The 22042-nt window shown below is 46.5% G+C and overlaps 10 protein-coding genes and 1 non-coding gene across 11 annotated transcripts; 6 read left to right on the top strand and 5 right to left on the bottom strand.

Moving 5' to 3' along the window:
• Positions 1-63: 63 nt before the first annotated feature.
• On the bottom strand, positions 64-1398 carry MET17 (bifunctional cysteine synthase/O-acetylhomoserine aminocarboxypropyltransferase MET17; the record flags this gene model as incomplete). Its single annotated transcript, XM_037284438.1, has 1 exon — positions 64-1398. The coding sequence occupies one exon, from the start codon at positions 1396-1398 to the stop codon at positions 64-66; it is 1335 nt and encodes a 444-aa protein (XP_037140334.1).
• Positions 1399-1740: 342 nt separating this feature from the next.
• Positions 1741-1839, bottom strand: HG536_0Etrna13L. The gene is given in 2 exon segments: positions 1741-1785; positions 1801-1839. It is a non-coding gene; the product is annotated as a tRNA-Leu (tRNA).
• A 152-nt stretch (positions 1840-1991) lies between these two features.
• On the bottom strand, positions 1992-3026 carry GTR2 (Gtr2p; the record flags this gene model as incomplete). The annotated part of the gene is made up of 1 exon (XM_037284439.1): positions 1992-3026. One exon carries the CDS (start codon positions 3024-3026, stop codon positions 1992-1994), a length of 1035 nt encoding a protein of 344 aa, XP_037140335.1.
• Positions 3027-3783: 757 nt separating this feature from the next.
• Positions 3784-4482, top strand: TYW3 (tRNA methyltransferase TYW3; the record flags this gene model as incomplete). The annotated part of the gene is made up of 1 exon (XM_037284440.1): positions 3784-4482. The coding sequence occupies one exon, from the start codon at positions 3784-3786 to the stop codon at positions 4480-4482; it is 699 nt and encodes a 232-aa protein (XP_037140336.1).
• A 197-nt stretch (positions 4483-4679) lies between these two features.
• Positions 4680-7706, bottom strand: HG536_0E05740 (uncharacterized protein; the record flags this gene model as incomplete). The annotated part of the gene is made up of 1 exon (XM_037284441.1): positions 4680-7706. One exon carries the CDS (start codon positions 7704-7706, stop codon positions 4680-4682), a length of 3027 nt encoding a protein of 1008 aa, XP_037140337.1.
• A 292-nt stretch (positions 7707-7998) lies between these two features.
• Positions 7999-9219, bottom strand: RPT6 (proteasome regulatory particle base subunit RPT6; the record flags this gene model as incomplete). Its single annotated transcript, XM_037284442.1, has 1 exon — positions 7999-9219. The coding sequence occupies one exon, from the start codon at positions 9217-9219 to the stop codon at positions 7999-8001; it is 1221 nt and encodes a 406-aa protein (XP_037140338.1).
• Positions 9220-9379: 160 nt separating this feature from the next.
• ALG13 (N-acetylglucosaminyldiphosphodolichol N-acetylglucosaminyltransferase catalytic subunit ALG13) lies at positions 9380-9991 on the top strand (the record flags this gene model as incomplete). Its single annotated transcript, XM_037284443.1, has 1 exon — positions 9380-9991. One exon carries the CDS (start codon positions 9380-9382, stop codon positions 9989-9991), a length of 612 nt encoding a protein of 203 aa, XP_037140339.1.
• A 539-nt stretch (positions 9992-10530) lies between these two features.
• Positions 10531-13638, top strand: DSE4 (endo-1,3(4)-beta-glucanase; the record flags this gene model as incomplete). The annotated part of the gene is made up of 1 exon (XM_037284444.1): positions 10531-13638. The coding sequence occupies one exon, from the start codon at positions 10531-10533 to the stop codon at positions 13636-13638; it is 3108 nt and encodes a 1035-aa protein (XP_037140340.1).
• Positions 13639-15429: 1791 nt separating this feature from the next.
• Positions 15430-17175, top strand: SEO1 (putative permease SEO1; the record flags this gene model as incomplete). The annotated part of the gene is made up of 1 exon (XM_037284445.1): positions 15430-17175. One exon carries the CDS (start codon positions 15430-15432, stop codon positions 17173-17175), a length of 1746 nt encoding a protein of 581 aa, XP_037140341.1.
• A 383-nt stretch (positions 17176-17558) lies between these two features.
• Positions 17559-18419, top strand: CRG1 (S-adenosylmethionine-dependent methyltransferase; the record flags this gene model as incomplete). Its single annotated transcript, XM_037284446.1, has 1 exon — positions 17559-18419. One exon carries the CDS (start codon positions 17559-17561, stop codon positions 18417-18419), a length of 861 nt encoding a protein of 286 aa, XP_037140342.1.
• A 965-nt stretch (positions 18420-19384) lies between these two features.
• Positions 19385-20479, top strand: HG536_0E05800 (RTA1 domain-containing protein; the record flags this gene model as incomplete). The annotated part of the gene is made up of 1 exon (XM_037284447.1): positions 19385-20479. One exon carries the CDS (start codon positions 19385-19387, stop codon positions 20477-20479), a length of 1095 nt encoding a protein of 364 aa, XP_037140343.1.
• Positions 20480-22042: the final 1563 nt, after the last annotated feature.

Consider the following 22042-nt stretch of genomic DNA (forward strand, 5'->3'; position numbering starts at 1 on the left):
TCACAAGGAAGTCGTTATTGTATATGGATTACATATCTTTTGGTTTCTCTATGAGTTACAATCTTACTTCTTACCGTACACAGTCTCAAAAGCCTGCTGGAAGTCGTTGATTATATCGTCGATGAACTCAGTGCCCACAGACACACGGATCAAATCTTTTGTAACACCAGAGCTCAATTTTTCTTCTTCTGTCAATTGCAAATGTGTGGTGAAATATGGAGCGATGACCAAAGTCTTACTATCACCGACGTTCGCTAGGTTGGAAGCCAGTTTCAAGCTGTCGACGACCCTAGCGCCAGCTGCCTTAAAGGGATCTTCTGATTCTGCTTCAGCGCCGTTTGGTAGATCCTTGGCTCCGAAGGAAAGAACACCACCAAAACCATTGGTTAAGTACTTCTTAGCATTCTCGTGATGGGAGTGAGAAGCCAAACCAGGATAGGATACCCAGGACACGTATGGAGAGTTTTCCAACCAGTTGGCCAGTTTCAAAGCATTTTCACCATGTCTCTCAGCTCTCAAAGACAAGGTTTCCACACCTTGCAGAAGTTGGAAAGCAGCGAACGGGTTTAGAGCTGGACCCAAATCTCTCAACAGCTCTGTTCTAACATGGCCAATGAACGCCAATGGACCAAACGCATCGTTGAACACCAAACCGTGATAACCATCGGAAGGAGTAGAGAACTGTGGGAACTTCTCTGGATAGTCCTTCCAAGGAAACTTACCGGAATCTACGATCAAACCGCCGATAGTAGTACCGTGGCCACCGATCCACTTGGTAGCGGAGTGTGTAATGATGTCAGCACCGTGCTTAATGGGTTGTGCAAAGAAGCCACCAGCACCAAAAGTGTTATCTACGACGACAGGAATACCATGCTTGTGAGCCACTTCCACGATACGATCGAAATCTGGGACGTTGTACTTTGGGTTACCAATGGTTTCCAGGAAGACGGCCTTGGTTCTCTCGTCAAACAGCTTCTCGAAGTCCTCTGGTCTGTCACCCTCGACAAATCTGCATTCAATCCCCAACCTCTTGAATGCGACTTTGAACTGATTGTAGGTACCACCGTATAGGTACGAAGTCGACACGATGTTGTCACCAGTGTGGGCCAGCCCACCGATCGCCAACGTCTGAGCAGCTTGTCCCGAAGCGACAGCCAGCCCAGCTGCACCGCCTTCCAAAGCTGCGATTCTCTTTTCCAGCACGTCAACGGTAGGGTTCATGATACGAGAGTAGATGTAGCCCGGTGTCTCTAGACCAAACAGCTGCGCACCGTGCTTCGAATCGTTGAACACATATGAAGTGGTAGCGTAGATTGGCACTGCCCTTGGTCTGTTGGCGTTGTCATCGGCACTTTCTTGGCCAGCATGCAATTGAATTGTGTCGAAGTGCGAAGGCATCGTTGGTGGTGGTCTTACAGCTATCTCTATTGCGAAACTATACTTTCGATGGGCAGACGGTTCATTCAATGCGCTTATATAAGCTTTCAGCTGCCGACTTGGCAGACAATGGCCTCACACTTCCACCAATTCTGGACATCCACAATAGTTTCTACACGCTTGTTGATCGCCTTCGAGGACTAAGGGCCTGGGAGCTCCATTGAGCTGCTTTAAGCCACCACAGTGGTCTCGTAATGCCACTATTGAGTATAGAATCCATTTCACGTGGAGCTTTCCGACCGATGATTAGTGTGAATTTTTCAAAACTGTGGCTTAATTGACAAAAAGATAAAATAAAAATAGTGAGAGCTAAGGGATTCGAACCCTTGCATCCGAAGATATCAGAGATTTTAAGTCGAAACAACCTAAATCTGACGCCTTAAACCACTCGGCCAAACTCCCTACTTGTGATTGTTGAGAAAATGCTTTTTTAGACATATATATTCCCCTCTTGTAAAGACGTGATACAACCATATGCCATCTACTATGGATGGCTGGTCTGGCGAGGATGAGCTTTGTATATTACTTGTACGAATTTTACATACTGCGAAGGCTCAGACAGCGTCCTTGGCGGGGATCCTCGCATTGGCCCAAATCTCTTCAAGCCCTCGCTTGAGTATGTCTACGTTGTAGTCTGCGACCGTTAGGCAGCTCTCCGCGTCTGCACCGTTGGGTCTGATCACCGCCACGAGCGCCAGGCCGCGGATCATCTGCTTCAGGTAGATGATGACGTCGTTTCCCAGTTGGGCGACGTTCTTGAGCTCTCGGGGGCGGTATGGAGTAGTCTCGCCGCCGCTCGCGCGCTTGTCGCTCCTGTGCGAGTCCTTGTAGAGGTCAAACAGATCTATGGTGACGTCGACGAACTCAGCGCACACCTCGTACAACTGTATATCGACGGGGCTGGAGTCTGTCGAGACGTAGATCTTGGAGTTGATGTCGAACAGGAACGCCTTCTCGATCTTAGAGTGCTGGATCAGATTGTCAAGCATGTTCTCCAGGTATGACAGCTCCGGTATCAGTTTCTGCACGATACGGGAGAAAGCCTCGTAGATCGAATGGTCGAATATGGACGTGAGGTAGAACGAGACTTGAACACCATCAAGACCCAGCTCGAGTAGTTCCTCTCCGGTGCGCTGCATTATGTCACGCTGCGCATCGAGCTTGAAATCTTCACTCAGACCGTCAACCTTGTGAATCAAAACTTCGATGTTTATGTTCGGGTTCACCTTGTATGCATATTCAATGATCATCGCAAGGTTGGTTATGGCATTCATGTACTCATCCTGCGAGTCGATGACGTATACAAGCCCTCCAACGCTCCTGAAGAGTTTCTCGGAATCGTAGCTCGGTTCGAAGTAGTTCAGCTGGCCCGGCAGCTCCATAACCGCTAAGTCGATCAACGTCGAGAAATGCTCCATAGTCGGGTTCGAGGTCGACTCCAGATACAGCGTGTCGAGCGGCTGCATGTTGTGGAAAAGCACTTTGCAAATCGACGACTTTCCGCCCCGTCTCAGGCCAAGCAGCAAGATCATCGCCTTGGATTCCTCGTTATCTAGCTTGCTGACAGTCGCCATCTCCTCATTCGACATCTTTATGCCACTATCCTGTCCTTTAGAGGCCGATGCTACACGATTCAAGTTTCCTGCAATGACGTTTTCTTAGATAAAGCGAAGCGGAAGCCCAGCTTAAGGCGACTGTCACAGTAGAAAGCCCTCTGATCCAGCTGAATCCGCCTCAGGGGCTGGTAGACATGTGTCGCCCAGCAGGTTGAGACGTCTGAACTTCAACCTCCGCCGGGCCACCTTTTCTTCAGACAATCTTGCTTCACAAGTTACGCTGACCATTGAAACCCCCAGCAAGGAGCCCAGTAACGCTTGGTGTCCTCACGCAAACCTGGAAACCATTGCCACGGTCTCAGTGCTATGCCCTCTGTTGTGCCAATGGGTTTTTATGTTTAGTTTGAGGGATCTACATTTCGGAAAAACAGCGTAAATCATGGAAGCCAGCAAAACATGATAAAATCGTCCTCTTGAAGCCCCGGATGCAGCAATCCTGCGAGCCAATGGCATTCGTAAGCTCTTGCCTTGATCTACAAGACCTCTTCGACACGAAAATTGGCCCTTGTAGTAAATTGGCACGCTGCCGCAACAGAACGCAATGCAAGAGGGTCCAACACTGACTAAGCTTCTGGGAGAGTAGCTGGATTGGCCAGAAGGCCAGGATTGAATCTTTGAAGAACGCCTTTAGGTCTTCCTCGCTGTAGCTTCTTGTTAATCAGTATGTCTGTAAAAAAAAGACAGCGACTGGGAACTCATCGATTGATCAATTCAGCTGCAAAGACTAGATATGGCTCGACAGAATCCATTTGATCAGAAGAAGGCTTCTATTTTGGCAGAGATTCGGTCTAGTCAGCCAGACCTGTCTCCTAAAGGCGACATCGACGTCCTATGCTATCCCATTATGGACTTGATAAACTCACACAGCGATATGGTGACAACATCATCCTGCTCCGGTCGACTCAGTATCTTTCTTGAAGGCACAAAGCAGCATAATGGCGTCCAGAAGTCGGGAGGCAAGGGTGAGGGAGGCAGATGGCTGTACGTGACGCATAACTGCGATGAAGTTACCGGTTGGCTTGACAAGATTGATCCTGAGAGCTACTGCTATGTTCAGGACGATCTGCTGAGTGCTGCCAAAGATTCTGATTCGAGCAAGAGACTTTTATTGTACAAATACGAGCCATTTATACTGCATGTGAAGTGCAGGGACTTCGCGATGGCATCGAAATTGTACAATACTGCCATGGGATGTGGCTTCAGAGAAAGCGGCATCGGTTCCAATAACCTTGTTGCGATCAGAATTAACATAAAGTTGGATATTCCAATAGGGTTCTGGGATGAAAACGCGAACAAGATAGCCCTCTGCGTGCCCGCCGACTACATTTCGCTCATCGATGGCCTCACCTGCAGCAAGTTCCAGGAAAATGCTAGGAAAATGCAAGTGCTGTACGATAGAATAAAAGCTAATATAATAGATTCTGTATAATGCTTAAAGCTCCGCTCTCTGTCAAGAGAAGATAAAACAGAGCACAGTAATTCCACTCGGTGACTTAACTATACCGACCATACTTATTTGACAGACATTAACAATATACAGTTGAATCAATTATAGCACATTATGAACCAATGACAAAAATCAAAATTATCGTAAAAGGATTTGCAGGTATACAGTTAAGAGCTCGCTTAATCATCATCGTCGTTATCATCCATCAATGCGCTGAACATGTTTGTAGCAGTCTTTTGAGGTTGACGTGGTTCTTCCTTCTGAGCGGGCTTTTGAATATGTCTTTGAGAAGATGATCTTGTGGAAATGAAATTGTCCTTTGAAATTACAGGAGCTTCTCTTTTAAAGGAGTTTCTGCTACCGAGTGAAGCGTTCATGCGTCTTGAGCTATTCCTAGAATTGTTCTTCGATTGACGCCTCTCTTCCTCTTCATGAATTTGTTGAATGGTTTTTGGTCCATCTTCTTTTTTAGTACTGTTCCAATGTTTATTTTCTCTTAGTTCCCTAATGTCGATCAATTTGAACTTCATTCTACTTGAGATTGGAGCATTTTCAATGATGTTCTGTAGGATGGCAAACAAGCTATCTAGAAGTGCAGAACCCTCTAATGCCAGTTGGCCTGTGCTGAAACTGTCACCCTCGAATTGCTCACCCACAGTATTCAGCAATTCCACAACAGATTCCAAAGTCTCGTCAGTTGGAGCGTTGCTCAAATCTTTCATCAGTCTACGGAAACACTCGAACATCATCTTACCGGTTAGCAAGTTCAAACGGTATAAGAAACCGATGAAGCGAACTAGACCCAAACCTCTTCTCTTGGCCGCAGCGGCTTTGTAATACTCATCAGACATCATTTCTGGTTCTAATGGAGTACCGTCTTCCTTTGTAGGCAGTTTGTCGGTCCAACCTTTATCGAACTCGGTGTGACATCTGGCAACCAAATAATGCAGCACTAACTTTGGACCTGTTTTACCTTCGTTGTTTTCATCCTTAATCTCTGGATCAAGGTCTTTCACCAGCTTACCACACAGCTGGGCGTACATAGAGGACCAGTGTGGTTCGTCACAAGCCTTGTGGAAAACTTCTTCAATGACAATATTCAGAGTTTCACCCTTTTCCTCCCATTTTGATTGGTTGGCGACCTTCAAAATGTCAGCGGAGATAGGGTCGAACATTTCCAAAGTTAACTTGTTCAGCAAGGATTTCATCCTTCTCTCCGCTTCTTCTTTGTCCAGTAACTCTGTAACACCATCTGGTGCCATTTTCTTTTCCGTCTTCTTTTGTTTTGATTTAGGAACCCATCTGTTAGCGCTTGGAACTAGTGGAGCGACTTCTTCCTTAGGTTTCTCTGATTCTCTCCTTTCTTCCTCACCTCTCTCGCGCTCTCTTTCACGATCCCTTCTAGATGTGTATGATCTGTTTGATCTTCTATCATCAACCACTCTCTTAGATTTTCTCTTTGAAGAAGTTCTGGAGTTTGATCTGCCATCCACGTTTCTGAAAGAACTGCTCTTTCCAAAATCGCGCCCGCTGTTCATTCTGCCAGCTCCTCCAAATAGGCTTGGATCCCTAGGTCTGCCGCCTTTACCCATTCCCGGCGGAATAACAATCTTGGATGCTGCTTTTTGTATCCACTCATCGTCCGCAACAGCTTTTACTCTGTCCTTGAATTGAAGCAAAAATGTTGGGCCATAGGTGTACTTAATGTGCGATTTCTTGTACCTAGCATCTGGTGCTTCAATTCCAGCTGGATAGGTAAATGCATATATGTCTTCGATTGGCTTAGCTGCGTTCAGTCTATCAAGTAGCTGCGTTACCGTTAGTTTGTCTTCAGATTCGTCTGTTTTCTCTTCAGTAGCCTCATCCTCTGCCGTCTCTTCAATAGCCTCATCCTCTGCTTTCTCTTCAATAGCCTCATCCTCTGCTTTCTCCTCAGATACTTCATCCTCTGCTTTCTCTCCCTCTACCATTGTTGTGTCTTCTGCCGCAGCACCCTCAGTGGTAATGCCCTCGCTTGTAGCTGCTTCGTCTTTAACCGCTTCAGTCTTAGCTGGTTCCTCGTTCACTACCTGCTCTTTGTCAACAGCTTCGGTCTCCGTTAACTGCTCAGTCGAAGGTTCCTCCTTTTTGACGTCAGGCTCGCCGACTGGTTCTGGCTTGGCAGCTTCCACTTCGGCTGATTGTTTAGCGGCTTCCTTCTTGAGCTTCAGAGCTTCAGCAAATGTGGTGGCGGTTTTCTTTGACGCTTCTTCAGAGCCGGCAGTTTTTTGAGCTCCAGCTTCGTCCTTTGCAATCTCTTTTGCTGGCTGCTCAGGAGCGGCTTTCTGCTCTTCTTGCACAGGAGTTAGTACAGGCTCGGCTGGCTTTGGCTTGGAAGCCTCAATCTGTTCGTGCTTCTTCTTCTCCAAAGCTGCCTTACGCAGCTTGATCTGCTCCAGAAATTCTCTCTTTGTCTTCTCTGCTTCAGAAATTGCATTCTCCGGCGTGGCTGGAGCCTTAGCACCAGACTCAGTCTTTTCCTTGTCCGCACTGTCCTTTGAAGCACTAGAAGCGGCCTCAGTTGGAGCGGCAGTGTTCACTGCAGCCTTCTCTGCCTCATTCCCGTTGGTGGCAGTGTTCTGGGAACGATGGGCCGGTTGATGTGCTTGATGAAGTGCATTCAAATCCAAGTGTTCGCCGGTCTTTGTGGTAATTTCAATCTTGCGGGACGTAGGAGTAGGAGTGCTGGACGTAGAGGACACAGGCGACGTCGATGGCGAGCCTTCCATCGGAGCGTTATTCACTGCAGCCATCTGCGGAGCCATATAGTACATCTGTGGGTTGTAGTAGCCTTGCCATTGCAGGTTCATGGCTGCAGCGGCTGCAGCGTTCATCCCTCCCCTATGAGCCTTGTATCCGTTGTAGTTCCTGCCATTGCTATTATACCTGTTGTACTGGTTTTGACTCACATTGGCCCCGTTGTAGTTGTACTTATTGGCACCGTAACGACCGCCTCTCTGCTGGCCCTGTCTACCTCCACGAGACCCTCTCTGGGAGTAATCTCCCCCAGTATGGTAGTGGTAAGGTTGCTGCTGCTGGTACTGTTCTTCACCGGCCGACTGCTTCAGTTGCCCCTGAGATCCCTCAGAAAATCCACTCGGCTCCTGATCCACATGTTCTGCCTGACTACTCGAACCAACACCCTGTGGCTCCACTCGATCAGACATTTTTTCCTTCACCGGTTAACGCTGATCTTCCTCTTTCGCTGGATACGCTCGTAGCAACCTGTATCAATCTCGACCAACCTCCTAAAACTCGGGTTCTGATCTCGATAATAGCCTCAAGCCCTTCTATAGCCAACGTCTAGAAGCTACTCACAAATTAATTACTGCCCTCTGCTACTAACTATACTGAAGAGATGGTGCTTAAATCGAAAAATTTTCGCCCATAGCGGGTCGGGCGAAACTCTCTAGTGCTCGTACACAATGACAAGTATACCGATACAAATTATGGAGCCGACTATTTGAAGAGTTTGGCGGCGGAGATAGCGGTCTCCTGGTTCCTGTTCATGACTTTGCCCACGGCGAGCTCAAGGTCCTCCTGCGTGACGTGGATTCTGCGCTCCCGGAGCGCGTACATGCCGGCCTCGGTGCAGACACCTTTCACGTCAGCGCCGGAGCAGCCGTTCATCTTCTCGGCGATCTTTCTGAGGTTGATTCCGCGGGTGAGATTCATCTTTCTGGAGTGGATCCGGAGGATCTGCGTCCGGGCAGCAACCGTTGGAGGCGGAAACTCGATCTTACGGTCGATCCTGCCGGGTCTTAGCAGTGCCGGGTCCAGTATGTCGAGTCTGTTCGTCGCCATGATGATCTTGATGTTCTTGGAGGTCTCGAACCCGTCCAGCTGGTTCAGAAGCTCGAGCATTGTTCTCTGCACCTCGGAGTCGCCGCCGCCGGAGCCGCCCTCGACACGGCTCGATCCGATCGAGTCTATCTCATCCATGAATATGATCGAGGGCGCGTGTTCCCTGGCCATCACGAAGAGCTCGCGGACCATACGCGAGCCCTCGCCGATGTACTTCTGCACCAGCTCTGCACCGCTAACCCTGATGAACTTACAGTCTGTGTGGTGTGCGACGGCTCGAGCCAAAAGCGTCTTACCGGTCCCTGGTGGCCCATACAGGATCACACCCTTGGGCTGCGTTATACCGAGACTCTCGAAGAGCTCTGGGTGTTTGACCGGCAACTCGATCACTTCTTTTATCTCCTTGATCTGCTTGTTCAGACCGCCAAGCATGTCGTATGTAGAGTCCGGGACCTTCTCCACCATCATCAGCGAAACAAGCGGGTCCGCCTTGTTCTCCAGCACCTTGTGCAGCATGTACGAGTCACTCTTCAGACATACTCTCTGTGATGGCTTCAAATCCTTGACGTTGATGTCCTTTGAGATGTCCACGATGTACTTGCCCTCTGGCTGCACCTTAACCAACACTTTCTTGTCTGACACCACCTTCACAACTTCCCCCACATACGAGCCCGGCTCCTGCAGCAGCCTCAACTCGTCTTTGATGAATCTAACTTTGTCATTCAGAGCGTTTCTTTGCGCCTCCAGACGACGCAAATCCTCGGTCTTCGTGCGTATTTTCAGCTCCGTTTCCTGGATCTTCTGCTCGAAATAGGGCCTGATGCCGCTGTCATGTGTGTTCAGTAGTACGCTAGACGACTTTGTAGCGGCTGTCATGGCGATTAACGGACGCTTACTGGGCTTCCAGCTCCATATTAGTTGTGTTGATAGCTATAGCTTCAAATTTGCCACCCTTAGCGCCTAGCTAACTGGCATCACTTCATACGTGAACGATCCATCAAAAGACAGCCATATTAAAGAACAGCTCTTCACAATTATGATCCTTGCAATGGCAGTTAAGACCGTTTTTGTCACCTGTGGGGCAACAGTTCCGTTCCCACAGCTGATCCATGTTGTGCTGGGAAAAGCGCTCCTCGAACGGCTGTCGGATGCCGGGTTTCGGAGAGTAATCGTGCAATATGGTAAGGGCTACGAAGCAGAGTTTAGAAAGAGGCTAAATGCTTTGGAATGCGTTCCAGCAAAGTGCTCGCTTGCTGACAGCACACTGGGTATAACAGCCACTGGACTGTGTTGCGGTTTCTACGCTCCCGGAGCGCTTGAGGTCATAGGGTTGGAGTACTCGACTAGGGTGCAGGATATCGTCGGGCTTGCAGGCCTTGTGATCTCCCATGCGGGCACCGGATCAATCTTAGACTCTCTCCGCTCGGGGAAGCCTTTGATTGTCTGCGTGAACGACAAGCTGATGGACAACCACCAGCAGCAGATCGCAGACAAGTTCAAGCAGAAAGGCTACGTTTGGGCTTGCAAGCCATGTGAATCTGAGGTATCAGAGTGCTTGAGCAGATCACAGAGTGAAACGCTCATTCGGTTCCCTCAGGCGTACAGTGCTCGGTTTGAGAACGATTTAAAGCGCTTGGCTTTCAGTTGATGTTGCGCTCATGTTCTAACTTGATGTTAGCCAACACAGGGCAGCCAGCGATTTTGATAGTTGCTTCGGAGTAATTGTGGGTCTACGCTAGTGATAGCGAGCGCTGGCTCCACAGCAACTCGGTCGTCGTTGCTTTCAGCTGCCAGTACAGAATCTCCACGATGTATATACATCAAGTTTACCGAAAAAGAGATGTGATCTGCAGGCAATGTCCTGAAGGGGACATACCAGCCTATCTGTTTCCTCTTTCGTCAATGAAGCCGCTTGGCTTTTTCCTGTTTAGGTCACGAAGGCACAGCGCGTGCGGCTGAGCGTCTAGCAACAAGGCCAGCAACAGACAACCTAAAGACAAGCAAGCTCTCTCTGTCCGCTTGCTGGTTGGTTTACATCAAAACACCAGTCCCGCAAAGTCTATCCACATACTGCGCATGGTACTGGTAGAAATAAGCGAGTAGTTGATCTGGAGCTAATATAAAATAAAGCCAATGCGTTGATGTTTCATCTTTGTCCGCCGGATTCCTCACTAGAGGGAGCCAAGAATGCAGTTTCTCATATACTTCCTAATATTCCTCAGCTCAGTAAGGTGTGCTGTAATCCCCGACATATCATCAAACGACGATGTGGTCTGGGAAAGCGACAAAGCGTCAGATTTGAGCTCGCAAACAATTATGGTGGGGGAACCTTATGTTATGAACACTAAGTCTGTCGATATTAAGTCTGTGAACACGGAATCCTTAAGTCGAGTATCGGCATTGATTGCTCCTAGTCCATCATCTGCTGTTGTAGTGATGATCGAAACTTCTGCAGATAAAACTGATAGCTCTGTCGTTCTCACAAGCGCAAAGAGCACGTTTACAACTATGTTTGCAAATGAACAGGTAGAGACCTCTGGAAAAATTACAACTTTACTCACGCTGTCCGCTTCGACAACGACTTCGATTCTATTCTCTACATCAGGGGCGATTCAGTCTTCGCTGCTCAACGGGACAACATTAACTTCTATTCCAACTAATTCTCGCAACCCACTGGTGACTCAAAAACCATCCCAGTCTGCTCAAAGCACCGTGATAAACCCTGTTACTTTGAGTGCAAACAAAACCTTGCCAGCCACCTCGGAGACGGCCGTCTACTCATCGATGCTGCCTTTCTCAAATGTCACTTCAGAACGTACTTTTTACTCAACGGTGTACTCACTTGCTGGCTCGTCGTTATCGAACCCTTCAGCCGCTTCTCAAAATTTCAATTCATCAGCTACGGCGTCCACAACAGGTAAAAGCAGTCTCGTGGCCACGTCAGGAAGTTTGCCTAGTGGTACGACGCAGATAACAAAGCCTTTATTATCAACTTCGCAGATAATTGCCAGTTCAGAAAGCTCTCAAACAGGAACCTCTGAGCCTACGGTCACATCGCCTATTATAACTACATCATCAGCTTCCCCTTCATCTTCTTCGTCTCCGTCGACAGCTGAGATAGCCCAGATTGTCAACTTGTTCGATGCAATTTCAACCGAAACGCCACCAAACGTGTTCCCTAGAGCCCCAAACCCAATGTCTCTAGCTGATGGCGTCTCTAATGACGGTCCAGTTCAGACAAACAAATTCTACACTAACTTAATCGTTGGAAGCCAGAATTCCGCAGCCTTTGTTTACCCATACTCTTTGAGGAGACATGGCTCCGGGCAGGACATTGGGATAGCCGTACAGCACACAACAACCTCCCAGTACTCATTTGGTAATTATGATTCGAACGGCAACTCGCAGTTCCTAATCAATCCTCTCAATATTGGTGAATTGGTCTTGTCATCTGCAAATTTCGATTCCGCTGCCGCCGTGAAAGTCGACAATATGAAAACATCCTCGGCAACCGTGAAGCTGGTTCAAGGAGCTAGCAGTGAGGATTACCTTGAACTTCCCCTGGTTCAAGGTATGGGATTTGCCACAGGTGTATATCATGGGTCCTTGATCGCTAAGCTTGGTTCTGAGGTCGGCTTCAAAACGCTTCTACAGGAAAAGTCCCAATTTCTGGCCGATGGGATCCTCAAATACCGGGTTGAACTACTGAATGGTTTTTCTTGGCTTTGCTATATCGTTGTCCCGGATAACATGTCCAAAGATGACTTTAAGCTACAAGCTCAGAATGCTTATTCTGTCACTGCTAACCTCGCTGTGGACGGTCTGATCATGCAGGTTGCCATTGCCCCGGATGATTCTAATCTTGAAGTCTTCTACGATGAGGCTGCTGGTATGTATGCCTACGAATTGCAATTGTCAGGCAGCTCAGATGGTAATGTGGCAAATTATGAGTTTCAATATGCTACCGAAGGCGAATCCTTGTCTGGTAATACGATGATATTTGCTCTTCCGCATCATGCTAATGCATTGATATCCTCTATGGAGAACTCCTATACTGGCATTCAAGTGCAATCAACCACCAAAGGTACAATGAAAGGTTATCTAGCCACGAGGTTATTGTTCTCCCAGAAACTGAACAGACAAATTTCATGGCTTCCATGGTCACCTTTGTTGGGATCCGCAGATTTGAAGTATTCTAGTGAGCAGTTGAAGTTATTAGCTGAAGTTGCCAACAAGGAATTGCAGGTTAGCATTGCCTCCTCCATCAGTCAGCTTAACACGTATTACATTGGTAAGGTTATCGACAAATACGCATACATTCTCCTCACCGTCTCTCAGATCATTGGAGATGAAGTGACAACCAGGAGTACCCTTGCTAATTTGAAAACTGCTTTCGACACTCTGCTCAAGAACAAACAGCTTTATCCTCTAATATACGATACAAAATTTAGTGGCCTTGTGAGTTCTGGGGACTGGGCTTCTACTAGCACCCAGTATGACTTCGGAAACACCTACTACAATGACCACCATTTTCACTATGGATATATCATTCATGCTGCTGCCGTTGTCGGCTACGTTGACAAACAGCTAGGAGGAAATTGGGCAGAAGAAAACAAGGACTGGGTCAACACGCTAGTGAGAGATGTTGCAAACCCATCTGAAGATGATACGTACTTCGCACAGTCCAGAATGTTCGACTGGTATCATGGCCACTCATGGGCTGCTGGCCTTTTCGAAAACGGCAATGGTAAGAACCAGGAAAGCAGTAGTGAAGATTACAATTTTGCTTACGGTATGAAACTTTGGGGTTCAGTGATTGAAGACAGCTCTATGGAACTAAGAGGTGATTTGATGATCAGCATTATGGCGGAATCTATGGGCGAGTACTATTTATACTTGGATTCAAATCAGGTTGAGCCAAGAGAGATCATTGGGAATAAAGTGTGTGGTATTTTGTTCGATAACATCATCGACTACACAACCTATTTCGGTACGAATGTGGAATACAAACATGGAATACATATGCTACCAATAACACCAGTTTCTGGACAAATTCGTCAAGTTCCGTTTGTCCAAGAGGAATGGCAAGAGAAATTAGCACCAATTATCAGTTCAATCAACAGTGGATGGACGGGTATACTGAAACTGAACCAGGCCTTGTTTGACCCAGCAGATTCATATGAATTTTTCAGCGACCCAAGCTTCAACTCCGACCTACTTCTTGATGGTGGGATGAGCCGGACATGGTCACTAGCATTTTCCGGTGGTCTCGCAAACTCCATGGGTCTGCTTTAACCGCGAAACTTCGTCTTCAACTGTATATTAAAGCTAAGCTACTCAGCACAAAGGGGATTTTATAGAAAACAACAATAACAGTAATAAATGCGGTAGCATCGACCATGATTCATGATCTTGACATACTTACTCACCGTTTCCCGTCAAAGCTGCGTCCTTAAGATGCCCTGCAAGAAATAGAAACTTACTCATCGAGGGACTGGCTGCTAGCAACCTGAGATTGATCAGCCAGTTCTAGCCAGTTCTTCCATGTCACTACAAACAGTTTCTCGAAGTTTGCCTATGAGGCCTTCGCTTAGTCTTCTGCAGACGAACCAAGATGCAAGAGCTATTACAAGCAAAGCTCTATAGCCAGTTGTTCAGGTAAACTGACCTATATGAATTGTTGGCCTAAATTTGCCGTAGCTATCTGTTATGTAATTGTTTCAGAAATTCAAGGGTAATGGATTAATCTATTATAATTATTCTTGTCTACAATAGCTTGGGACTTCGCAGAGAGTTCTGACGTGAGGCAGCTTCAGTCAGTGCCAAGTTTCTGGTTATCGGACTTAGGTTTAATCTGCAGGTTCCTAATGCCTTTTCTCTACCACCTTAGAATGATAGTCTAGCTTTAAGAGACGTCTCATAGATTTGGAGACCCACAGTCCTAGTGTTTGCCTAGAAGCATATGAGACAAATATGGATTCGCTATAGCCCAATTCTCCATGGCAGAATAGTATAAAATTCCTTTTCAGCCTCATCAAGCAACAGGCATTATTCTGATATCAGGGAACTTTATGCAGGAGACCGTGGCTTCATTCAAAGCATAAAGCACCACGGCGTAGCAAGTGAGTCTACGGCGACTCTTAGGCCGCCCTGGTCTGAGATATAATCAAGATAACCAGCAGTGATTGCTGCAACCTACTCCAATGGGGTTGTCGCCGCCGTGTTATTGGGGTCCTGGAGTTCAGCATATCGGCAGTAATGAGTCTCACTAGAACTTGGCTTTGGCGACTTCTGTGGTTTTCGACTGCTTACTCAGAAGAGTGCCCTTTGCTGCTCAGATCCACTACAGGTTTTCTGCGGTTTCTTTGTAGGTGTCCAGTTCTGCCTGCCTGATGCATTCACATCCGACCATTGCAAGAACTGGCTCACCATCGACGCCTACAGGCCTGCTACCGGTTTGGCCATAATATCAAGAGATGCAAAAGTACACTAACCCACCAGCACGGTTGTGCGCTTCTACAATTTTGGTACTGCCCATACTGGGCTGCTACGAGTCGCAATATTCGTGGCCGCTTATGTTGTCGATGCAAGCCAGTGCTGAAACTGGCACGATTGCTGAAAAGAAATCTAACCTCGATTGACACACCCAAAAGCAATGTCTCTTGAGCCGAGCTAAGTCAGCACTGTGGATCTTCAAGCCAATCGAGGGATTGACCTTGCGAATCCATAACCAGCTAGGTCTTCAAGACAGTGATTATCATTGACCAATGAACTGCTCCCTATAAAATTTAGGCTGTTGTGGATATCAAGACATAAAATGTGTCACTGAAGCCACAGCGACATAACTGCAGTCAAGAAAAAAAAAGACTTGGCAACCAAGCTGAATAAACTATGGGCTTTTTGAGATGTGGTGCCAAGCAGGGTTCAAGTCTGTGAGGACTTTGGGGTGACTCTTTTGAGCTAAGAAGCCACCGTTCACTAACTGACCGAGATTCATGCCGATGAAGTAGCAATATAACTAACACAAAGTATGTCGTCGAGATGGCTCGTTAGATTAGCAATGAAAACTGAGCAAGTTCGGCAGAAATGGGCGACACTTCGAGAGCTCTGGTCAAGGAACTGTTTGTTGACCCTTGGAGAAGATTGAAATATGGGATCTTACCTGTGAGAAGAATAGTTGACGAAGAATTGCCCTCGTACGAGAATTCTATCGAAAATGATTTGACTAAAGTCGCCGAGAAGATAGTCGAGTGCGATGTGGCGGAGAGGGAAGAGGTTGAACTGGAGATTGAGTATAGGGACGAGGCCCAAAGACCATGGTGGAAGTTCTTCGATGAAGGAGAATACAGAAGGAATAAGGCGGTTGCCTCAAGGAACCCTTGGTACTCCTGGTTCAACGGTTCAACGTCGCAAGAAGAAAGAAAACTTATTCTGAAACTAGACATTTTGCTGGCATTCTACTCATGTATGGCCTATTGGGTTAAGTATCTTGACACAGTGAACTTGAACAACGCTTATGTGTCCGGTATGAAGGAGGAATTGGGTATGAAGGGTAATGACCTGGTCCAAACGCAAAATATGTTTTCGATCGGTAATATAGTTTTTCAATTGCCTTTCCTCTTTTTCCTCAATAAGGTTCCTCTCAACTATCTCTTGCCCGCCTTAGACCTTGCTTGGTCCTTACTGACGGTAGGCGAAGCATATGTGAAGACTTTGGGTGGCATCAAAACTCTTCGATTCTTCATTGGGGCGTTCGAAGCTCCTACCTATTTAGCATACCAGTACCTGTTCGGTTGCTTCTATAAGCATGATGAGATGATTAGGCGATCGGCGTTTTACTATTTCGGGCAGTATATTGGTACTTTGTCATCTGGAGGTATACAGTCAGCTGTTTACACAAGCCTGGGTGGGAGGAATGGGCTTGCTGGTTGGAGATGGAATTTTATTATTGATGCTATCATTTCTGCTATTGTTGGCGTCATCGGATTCTACGCGTTGCCTGGGGATCCAGATAACTGCTATTCCATCTTCCTGACAGATGACGAGATCAGACTGGCTAGGAAACGGATGCGAGAAAACAAGACGGATAAAAACGACTTCCAAAAGAAAGTCTTCAGCCTCGACGTCTGGAAGCGTCTTATTTTCGACTGGAAAGTTTGGGTGCTCTCTGTCTGGAATATTTTCTGTTGGTGTAACAGTAATGCAGGTACTGGTTGTTACATCCTGTGGTTGAAATCGCTAAAACGTTACTCGATCCCCAAAGTGAATCAGCTGAGTATGATCTCACCCGGGTTAGGACTTGTTTACTTAGCTGTCACCGCTATCATAGCAGATAAGTTTCACTCTCGGTTGTCCGCCATTCTTATCACTCAGGTGTTCAACATCACAGGTAACGTTATACTGGCTGTGTGGCACGTCCCAGAAGGAGCGAAATGGTTCGCCTTCATGCTGCAATACATGGGCTGGGCAATGGCACCCGTACTTTATGGATGGATGAATGACATTTGTCGTCGCGATACCGACACGAGGGCCGTGATTCTAGTGATAATGAACATTGCTGGCTCTGTTTTCAGCGTTTGGACAAGTGTCGTATTTTATCCAACAACAATGGCGCCAAGGTATCTAAGAGGCTACAGTTTTACAGCTGCTAGCGCTTTAGCGCTCTCGATATGGACGTTCCTTGTGCTCTGGTTTTTCAAGAAAGAAGAACGGAAGCACGCAAAGGACAACGGCATAGTTCTTTATAACTCGGCGACAGGAATTTCTTCACTGCAAGATGAATCAGAACTCTCGATAAAGGGACTTCAAGAGACTGAAGAATCGAAGTCCTAAGTAGATATTTCTACAACCTTACAACAGAGAGTGTGATCAAAGTTGTCTCCAGTCTTTCTTATGTATTTCTAATGGCTATTGATCTTTATTTTTTCCGGTGTATCTCGCCAAGCTAAGGAGAGGTACTGCAAACACTGTTCAGACCTCTGCTATTCGAGCGCGGCACTAAACGGATTCTAGAGAGATCTCAGCTCATTTTATGAATGCTTATTTTCCTGGAACCTCGTTATTCTGCATAATACTTCTAAAAATGGATAGGGTCGAAAATCTCCAGAACGAATAACGTCATATATAAGCGAATCTGCCGATCACCTTTTTTAATTATCTCTTGGCATTCTTGGCATTTTGAACACGAATATCATCTAACCGAACTATCAGATAAGATGAGCCTCTACCTAAATAAGTCATTTAATGCGAATAACTACCAGAGCTTCAGGCCTACATACCCTCCAAGTCTGTATGAATGCATTATGCAATACCATCGCCTCACTAGAGGTACGGTAGTCGATATCGGCTGCGGTACCGGTATTGCGACTTTCCCGCTTCTGAAGTACTTCGAGAAGGTTATTGGCTGCGATCCATCAGCAAAGATGATTCAAAATGCTGAGGAACAGCGCCAAGTGCTAGAAGATGTGCAAAAGCATCGGATTGAATTCAAAATAATTCCTGCTGAGAAGATTTCGAGCGTTATTCCTGATAAATCGGCAGATATGATAGTCTGCGCAGAAGCGATCCAGTGGGTGGACCATACAATTTTCTTCGAGACGGTTAGTAAAATCCTGAAGCCTGGCGGCACCCTGGCGTATTGGATGTACGCAGATCCAATATTTTTAGACTATCCCGAAGCTAATAAGCTTTTCCGTACTTTTGTTTACGAGGACCCAAAGTATTATGCTTCGTACTGGCCGCCAGAAATGCAGTATGTGAGGAATCTTGGCAAAACGATAGTCATCCCCAAGGATAAGTTCCAAGATATCACAGGGGAAGTATATAATCCTCTCGACTGTGATAAAAAGACAGCCTTTTCGATTGCCCAAAACGATTTTACTATACAAAAGCTCAAAAACTGGCTTCGCACTTGGAGCATATATCTTAAATGGCAGGAAGCTAATAGAGATGCCAATGTTGATATCACAGATCTGCTCGTGGGAAAACTACAAGAGAAATGCGGTTGGGATGACAACACTAAGATCAGAATCGAATGGCAGACCTGTTACTACTTAGCACGGAATCGCACAACTTAGCTCATGACACTCGAGAAGGTTTTTCATCATTTATTCAGTCTTTATTGTTGTAACTTAAAAGCCAGCAGAGGCAGCGTCGGAACTGCAAATCTTAATGCCACTTTTAATTCTGTAATAGATCAGCGTTTTTCTTGTTAGATCCACTATTCATACTTAGCCATTCTAATAGCAGCAAGTTTTGCGCCTAAATTAGACCTCATATAATCCAGAGATTGTACTACGGAAGCCTCTCCTTTATTTTAGGAGATTATCATAACTGCTTTTCTAGGTACTTTTTCATATCTGTCATGTATGTCCAAGACCAAATAAACTAGTCAATACTTAAAGAGTGCTGAGCAAGGCCTCAACGCCACAGATAGATAACCATTTTGAAAAAGCTTAAAAACACCTAGTCAGTCTCTGATCTCTTCAATGCTATGTACAGTCAAAAAACATGTCCGAATAGATGTATCCATTCACTCTTGATGTGCTTTCGGAAGAAAGCCAAACTATGGCTATTTTTTGAAGGAAACTCGTCAAATGGTAGCGCCGCGCAACCAACTATTTATAACTCAGACTTTAAGCTTATCGCGACCAAGGACGGGCGCCATCAAGTTCCCAGACAACCCACATTGTTCTTCTAAGCCCTGAACAGCCTGCGTATTGACAGTTTCGTTGATCGTCGTCATCTCGGAAAAAAGTTTTTCCGGCTCCGCAGATATACAGGAAAATGAAAAACTAGGCGTAGGCACATAGAGGGGGTCCCGCTACGAAACATAGCCATCGAAAGGGTCCCAATGTGACGTTGAAGTATTGTCCGACAGATGCTGGCTTAGCTCCAACAGATAGCATTGTGGCTCCTGTCGGCCGCCGAAAGAAACTCGATTGTAGTGTATATAAGCAGCACAGATGGCAGAGTTTCCTGAGACGCTGATTTAGCTAGGAGGCCACTGTGCTTATGGAATCTCTCTTTGTTCTGTCGTTCAATGGATATAGCAACGCAACTGTTGGAAGTGAGTAAAAGAACCAATGAAGTGGTTGACTCGCTGTATGGCGGTATAGTGCCGAACCTGGCGTTCAATGCGGCGATGTTAGCGATTTGGATCGTGTTGCTGGGTTGGCATTCGTTGATGATCTGGTTCAAGCAGTATTGGTTCTCGTCGGCGTTTGTGTGTGCAGCGATCCTGGAAGTGCTCGGGTATGCTGGAAGGGTGCAGGGGCATTTCGACCCGTCTCTTGAGACTCCATTCCTGATGCAGCAGGTGTGTTTGACGATTGCGCCGGTGTTCACGGCGGGCGGCGTGTACTACCAGCTGGCTAAGATGATCGAGATTTACGGCCACAGATTTTCGCTGCTGCCCTCCCCGATGGCGTATTCATATACATTTATCGGGTTTGACATTGTGGCTCTGCTCGTTCAGGCAGCAGGCGGTGGTGTGGCCGCTAGCGCCTCGGACAGCGCTGGCAACAGACTGGGCGCCAACATCTTTCTCGCGGGCTTGGGGCTGCAGGTTGCGGCGATGGTTATATTCATGATGCTCATGGGCCATCTCTATTATAAGCTTTTTATCCAGACCCGTCTGGAGCACAGCGGCCAGTCCAAGTTGAGCCTTAGCTTGTTGAAGATCAGGCACACCGAGATCGATTATCTTTACAGACAAAAGTTTAGCGACCTCAGGGTGCATCCCGTCCGTTGGGTGTTCCATTACTTCCCTCTTGCTATGGTCGTCGCGGTTGTTACGGTCTTTGTTCGTTGCTGCTATCGTCTTGCAGAACTGGCTGCGGGCTGGAACGGCTATCTTATGAGAAATGAGAACTACTTCATCATTCTCGATGCCCTGATGATCGCCCTCGGCACCGTGGCTTTATCCATATTCCATCCAGGGTTGGCATTTCAAGGAAGACACCTCTCTATTCCTATCACTCGTGGGCGTGTCGATCCAGAGACCGTTGAGAAACCGCTGCTAGAGCCGGAGAAAGAGGAAGTCTACATTTACTCTGCTGAGCAAGCCTCGGGGCTACACAGGGCCTTTATGGAACCAAAGAACATCTTCAAGTGGTATAGCCACAGACAGCGCTAACATGGAAGCTTCAATGTAAAAAAGGCAGCTGGTTGGAAACAAGAAATATCATATCAGTGGCTTCAAACTTAGCTTTGTAGTCCTTCGTTCATAAATTTAAGCACCCATTCCGCGAAAGAGCGACTGGCAAAAGCCCTTCAGCGCACCACTGAACTTCTAGATGGTGTATACCATATTGTATCCATGTTGCCATAAGCATTAATTAGCATTCATAAGACAGTTTTAACCCCAACATTGAAATAGTTGGCACTAGATCGAGTGCGAGCAATAGACCAAGACCATTAAGAAGCCGTTCCAGACTGACGTGGAAGCAAAGTTAGCCAGTTGTTGAATATATCAATTGACTGCAACTGCAGCTATGTGGCAGGTTTGCTGTTTTTCATCGTTTTGATATCATACTCTCCATACTAGCATCATCGTGTCATTGAGTCTGTTTATCCCAGACCGGCGATAACAGTGGTTCTGGTAAGCCACGATTTACTGTTATGGCTTCTGTTGATTGAGCACAGTATTCCAAGGTTGGAGATGGAAAATTTGTATGAGCTGGACAGATTAGAAGAACTTGTGGAAGGAAGAGAAAGGCTAACCTCAGTGCTTAAGATACGACATCGTCCAAGGTGTCCCTAAGATAGAGGGAGCGCAAAGAGCAACGGACAAAAAGTGTTTTCGTTACAGGATTCTGAACCCTCGAGGACTTGAATGTGATCGCTGGAATGGTTCTTATTTAGTAGCCCAAACTCATTTCTACAGCTTTTGAGACATCTTCCCTGCTGAGGGTTTTGGTCACTTGAAAGTCCTTGTTTTGATACCATATGCAATCGAAGTATGCCTTTCAATTCTTAGATGTAGCGTGTAGCTCAAAATAAATCCTCAGAGACATCTTCAAAAGCGCAGCAGTGGAGATATGGCCTCAATGTTGTCACGATATCTAAGTTCTCATATTTGAGTGCTTCGCCTCTCCAGAACTTCACCACTAAAGAATCTCTGTGCGAATTCAGATATCCTGAAGAATAATACACATTGCAGTAAGTAATGCCATGTTTACCAATCAATAAACGATTGATGTCTCTTGTTAGCCTCCTCATTGTGATGATGCATTTTGTCAATTTCACTTCTCCATATCTCTAGTAGAGATACGTATTCACCATCACGAAATCGTCCCGCGTCCTTATGCTTCTGCGAAACGAAAAGATCTACCTGATTTCGGTTCCTCAGAACTTCCAACAAAACCTGTCCCCCAGTCGAATTTCCTGTAAAATCTGTACTTGATTTCAGGTAGAGCAACTAATTAAGTCAAAACTCCCTATGAGACCATTCAGGTAGATGCTCGTTCACGAGATATAACCTAATTCGTTCCAATTGCAAAATATTCCTGCACCATCCGTGTCGCTCGCCTACCGTTTTCATTGCAATGAACTGTGAGAAACAATAAAAGCCCTCTATCAACCACTGGTCCTCAGTACTGATAATAGTTCGTCGCCGTAAAACCCTGAAGACACATTGTATCACCATGTAACGCCCCAGAGGCTCCTTTCCAGTAATCTGTGTGTATAACTCCAGCCG

The sequence above is a fragment of the Torulaspora globosa genome, chromosome 5 (assembly GCF_014133895.1).
Source record: "Torulaspora globosa chromosome 5, complete sequence".
NCBI classification, from domain to species: Eukaryota; Fungi; Ascomycota; class Saccharomycetes; order Saccharomycetales; family Saccharomycetaceae; genus Torulaspora; species Torulaspora globosa.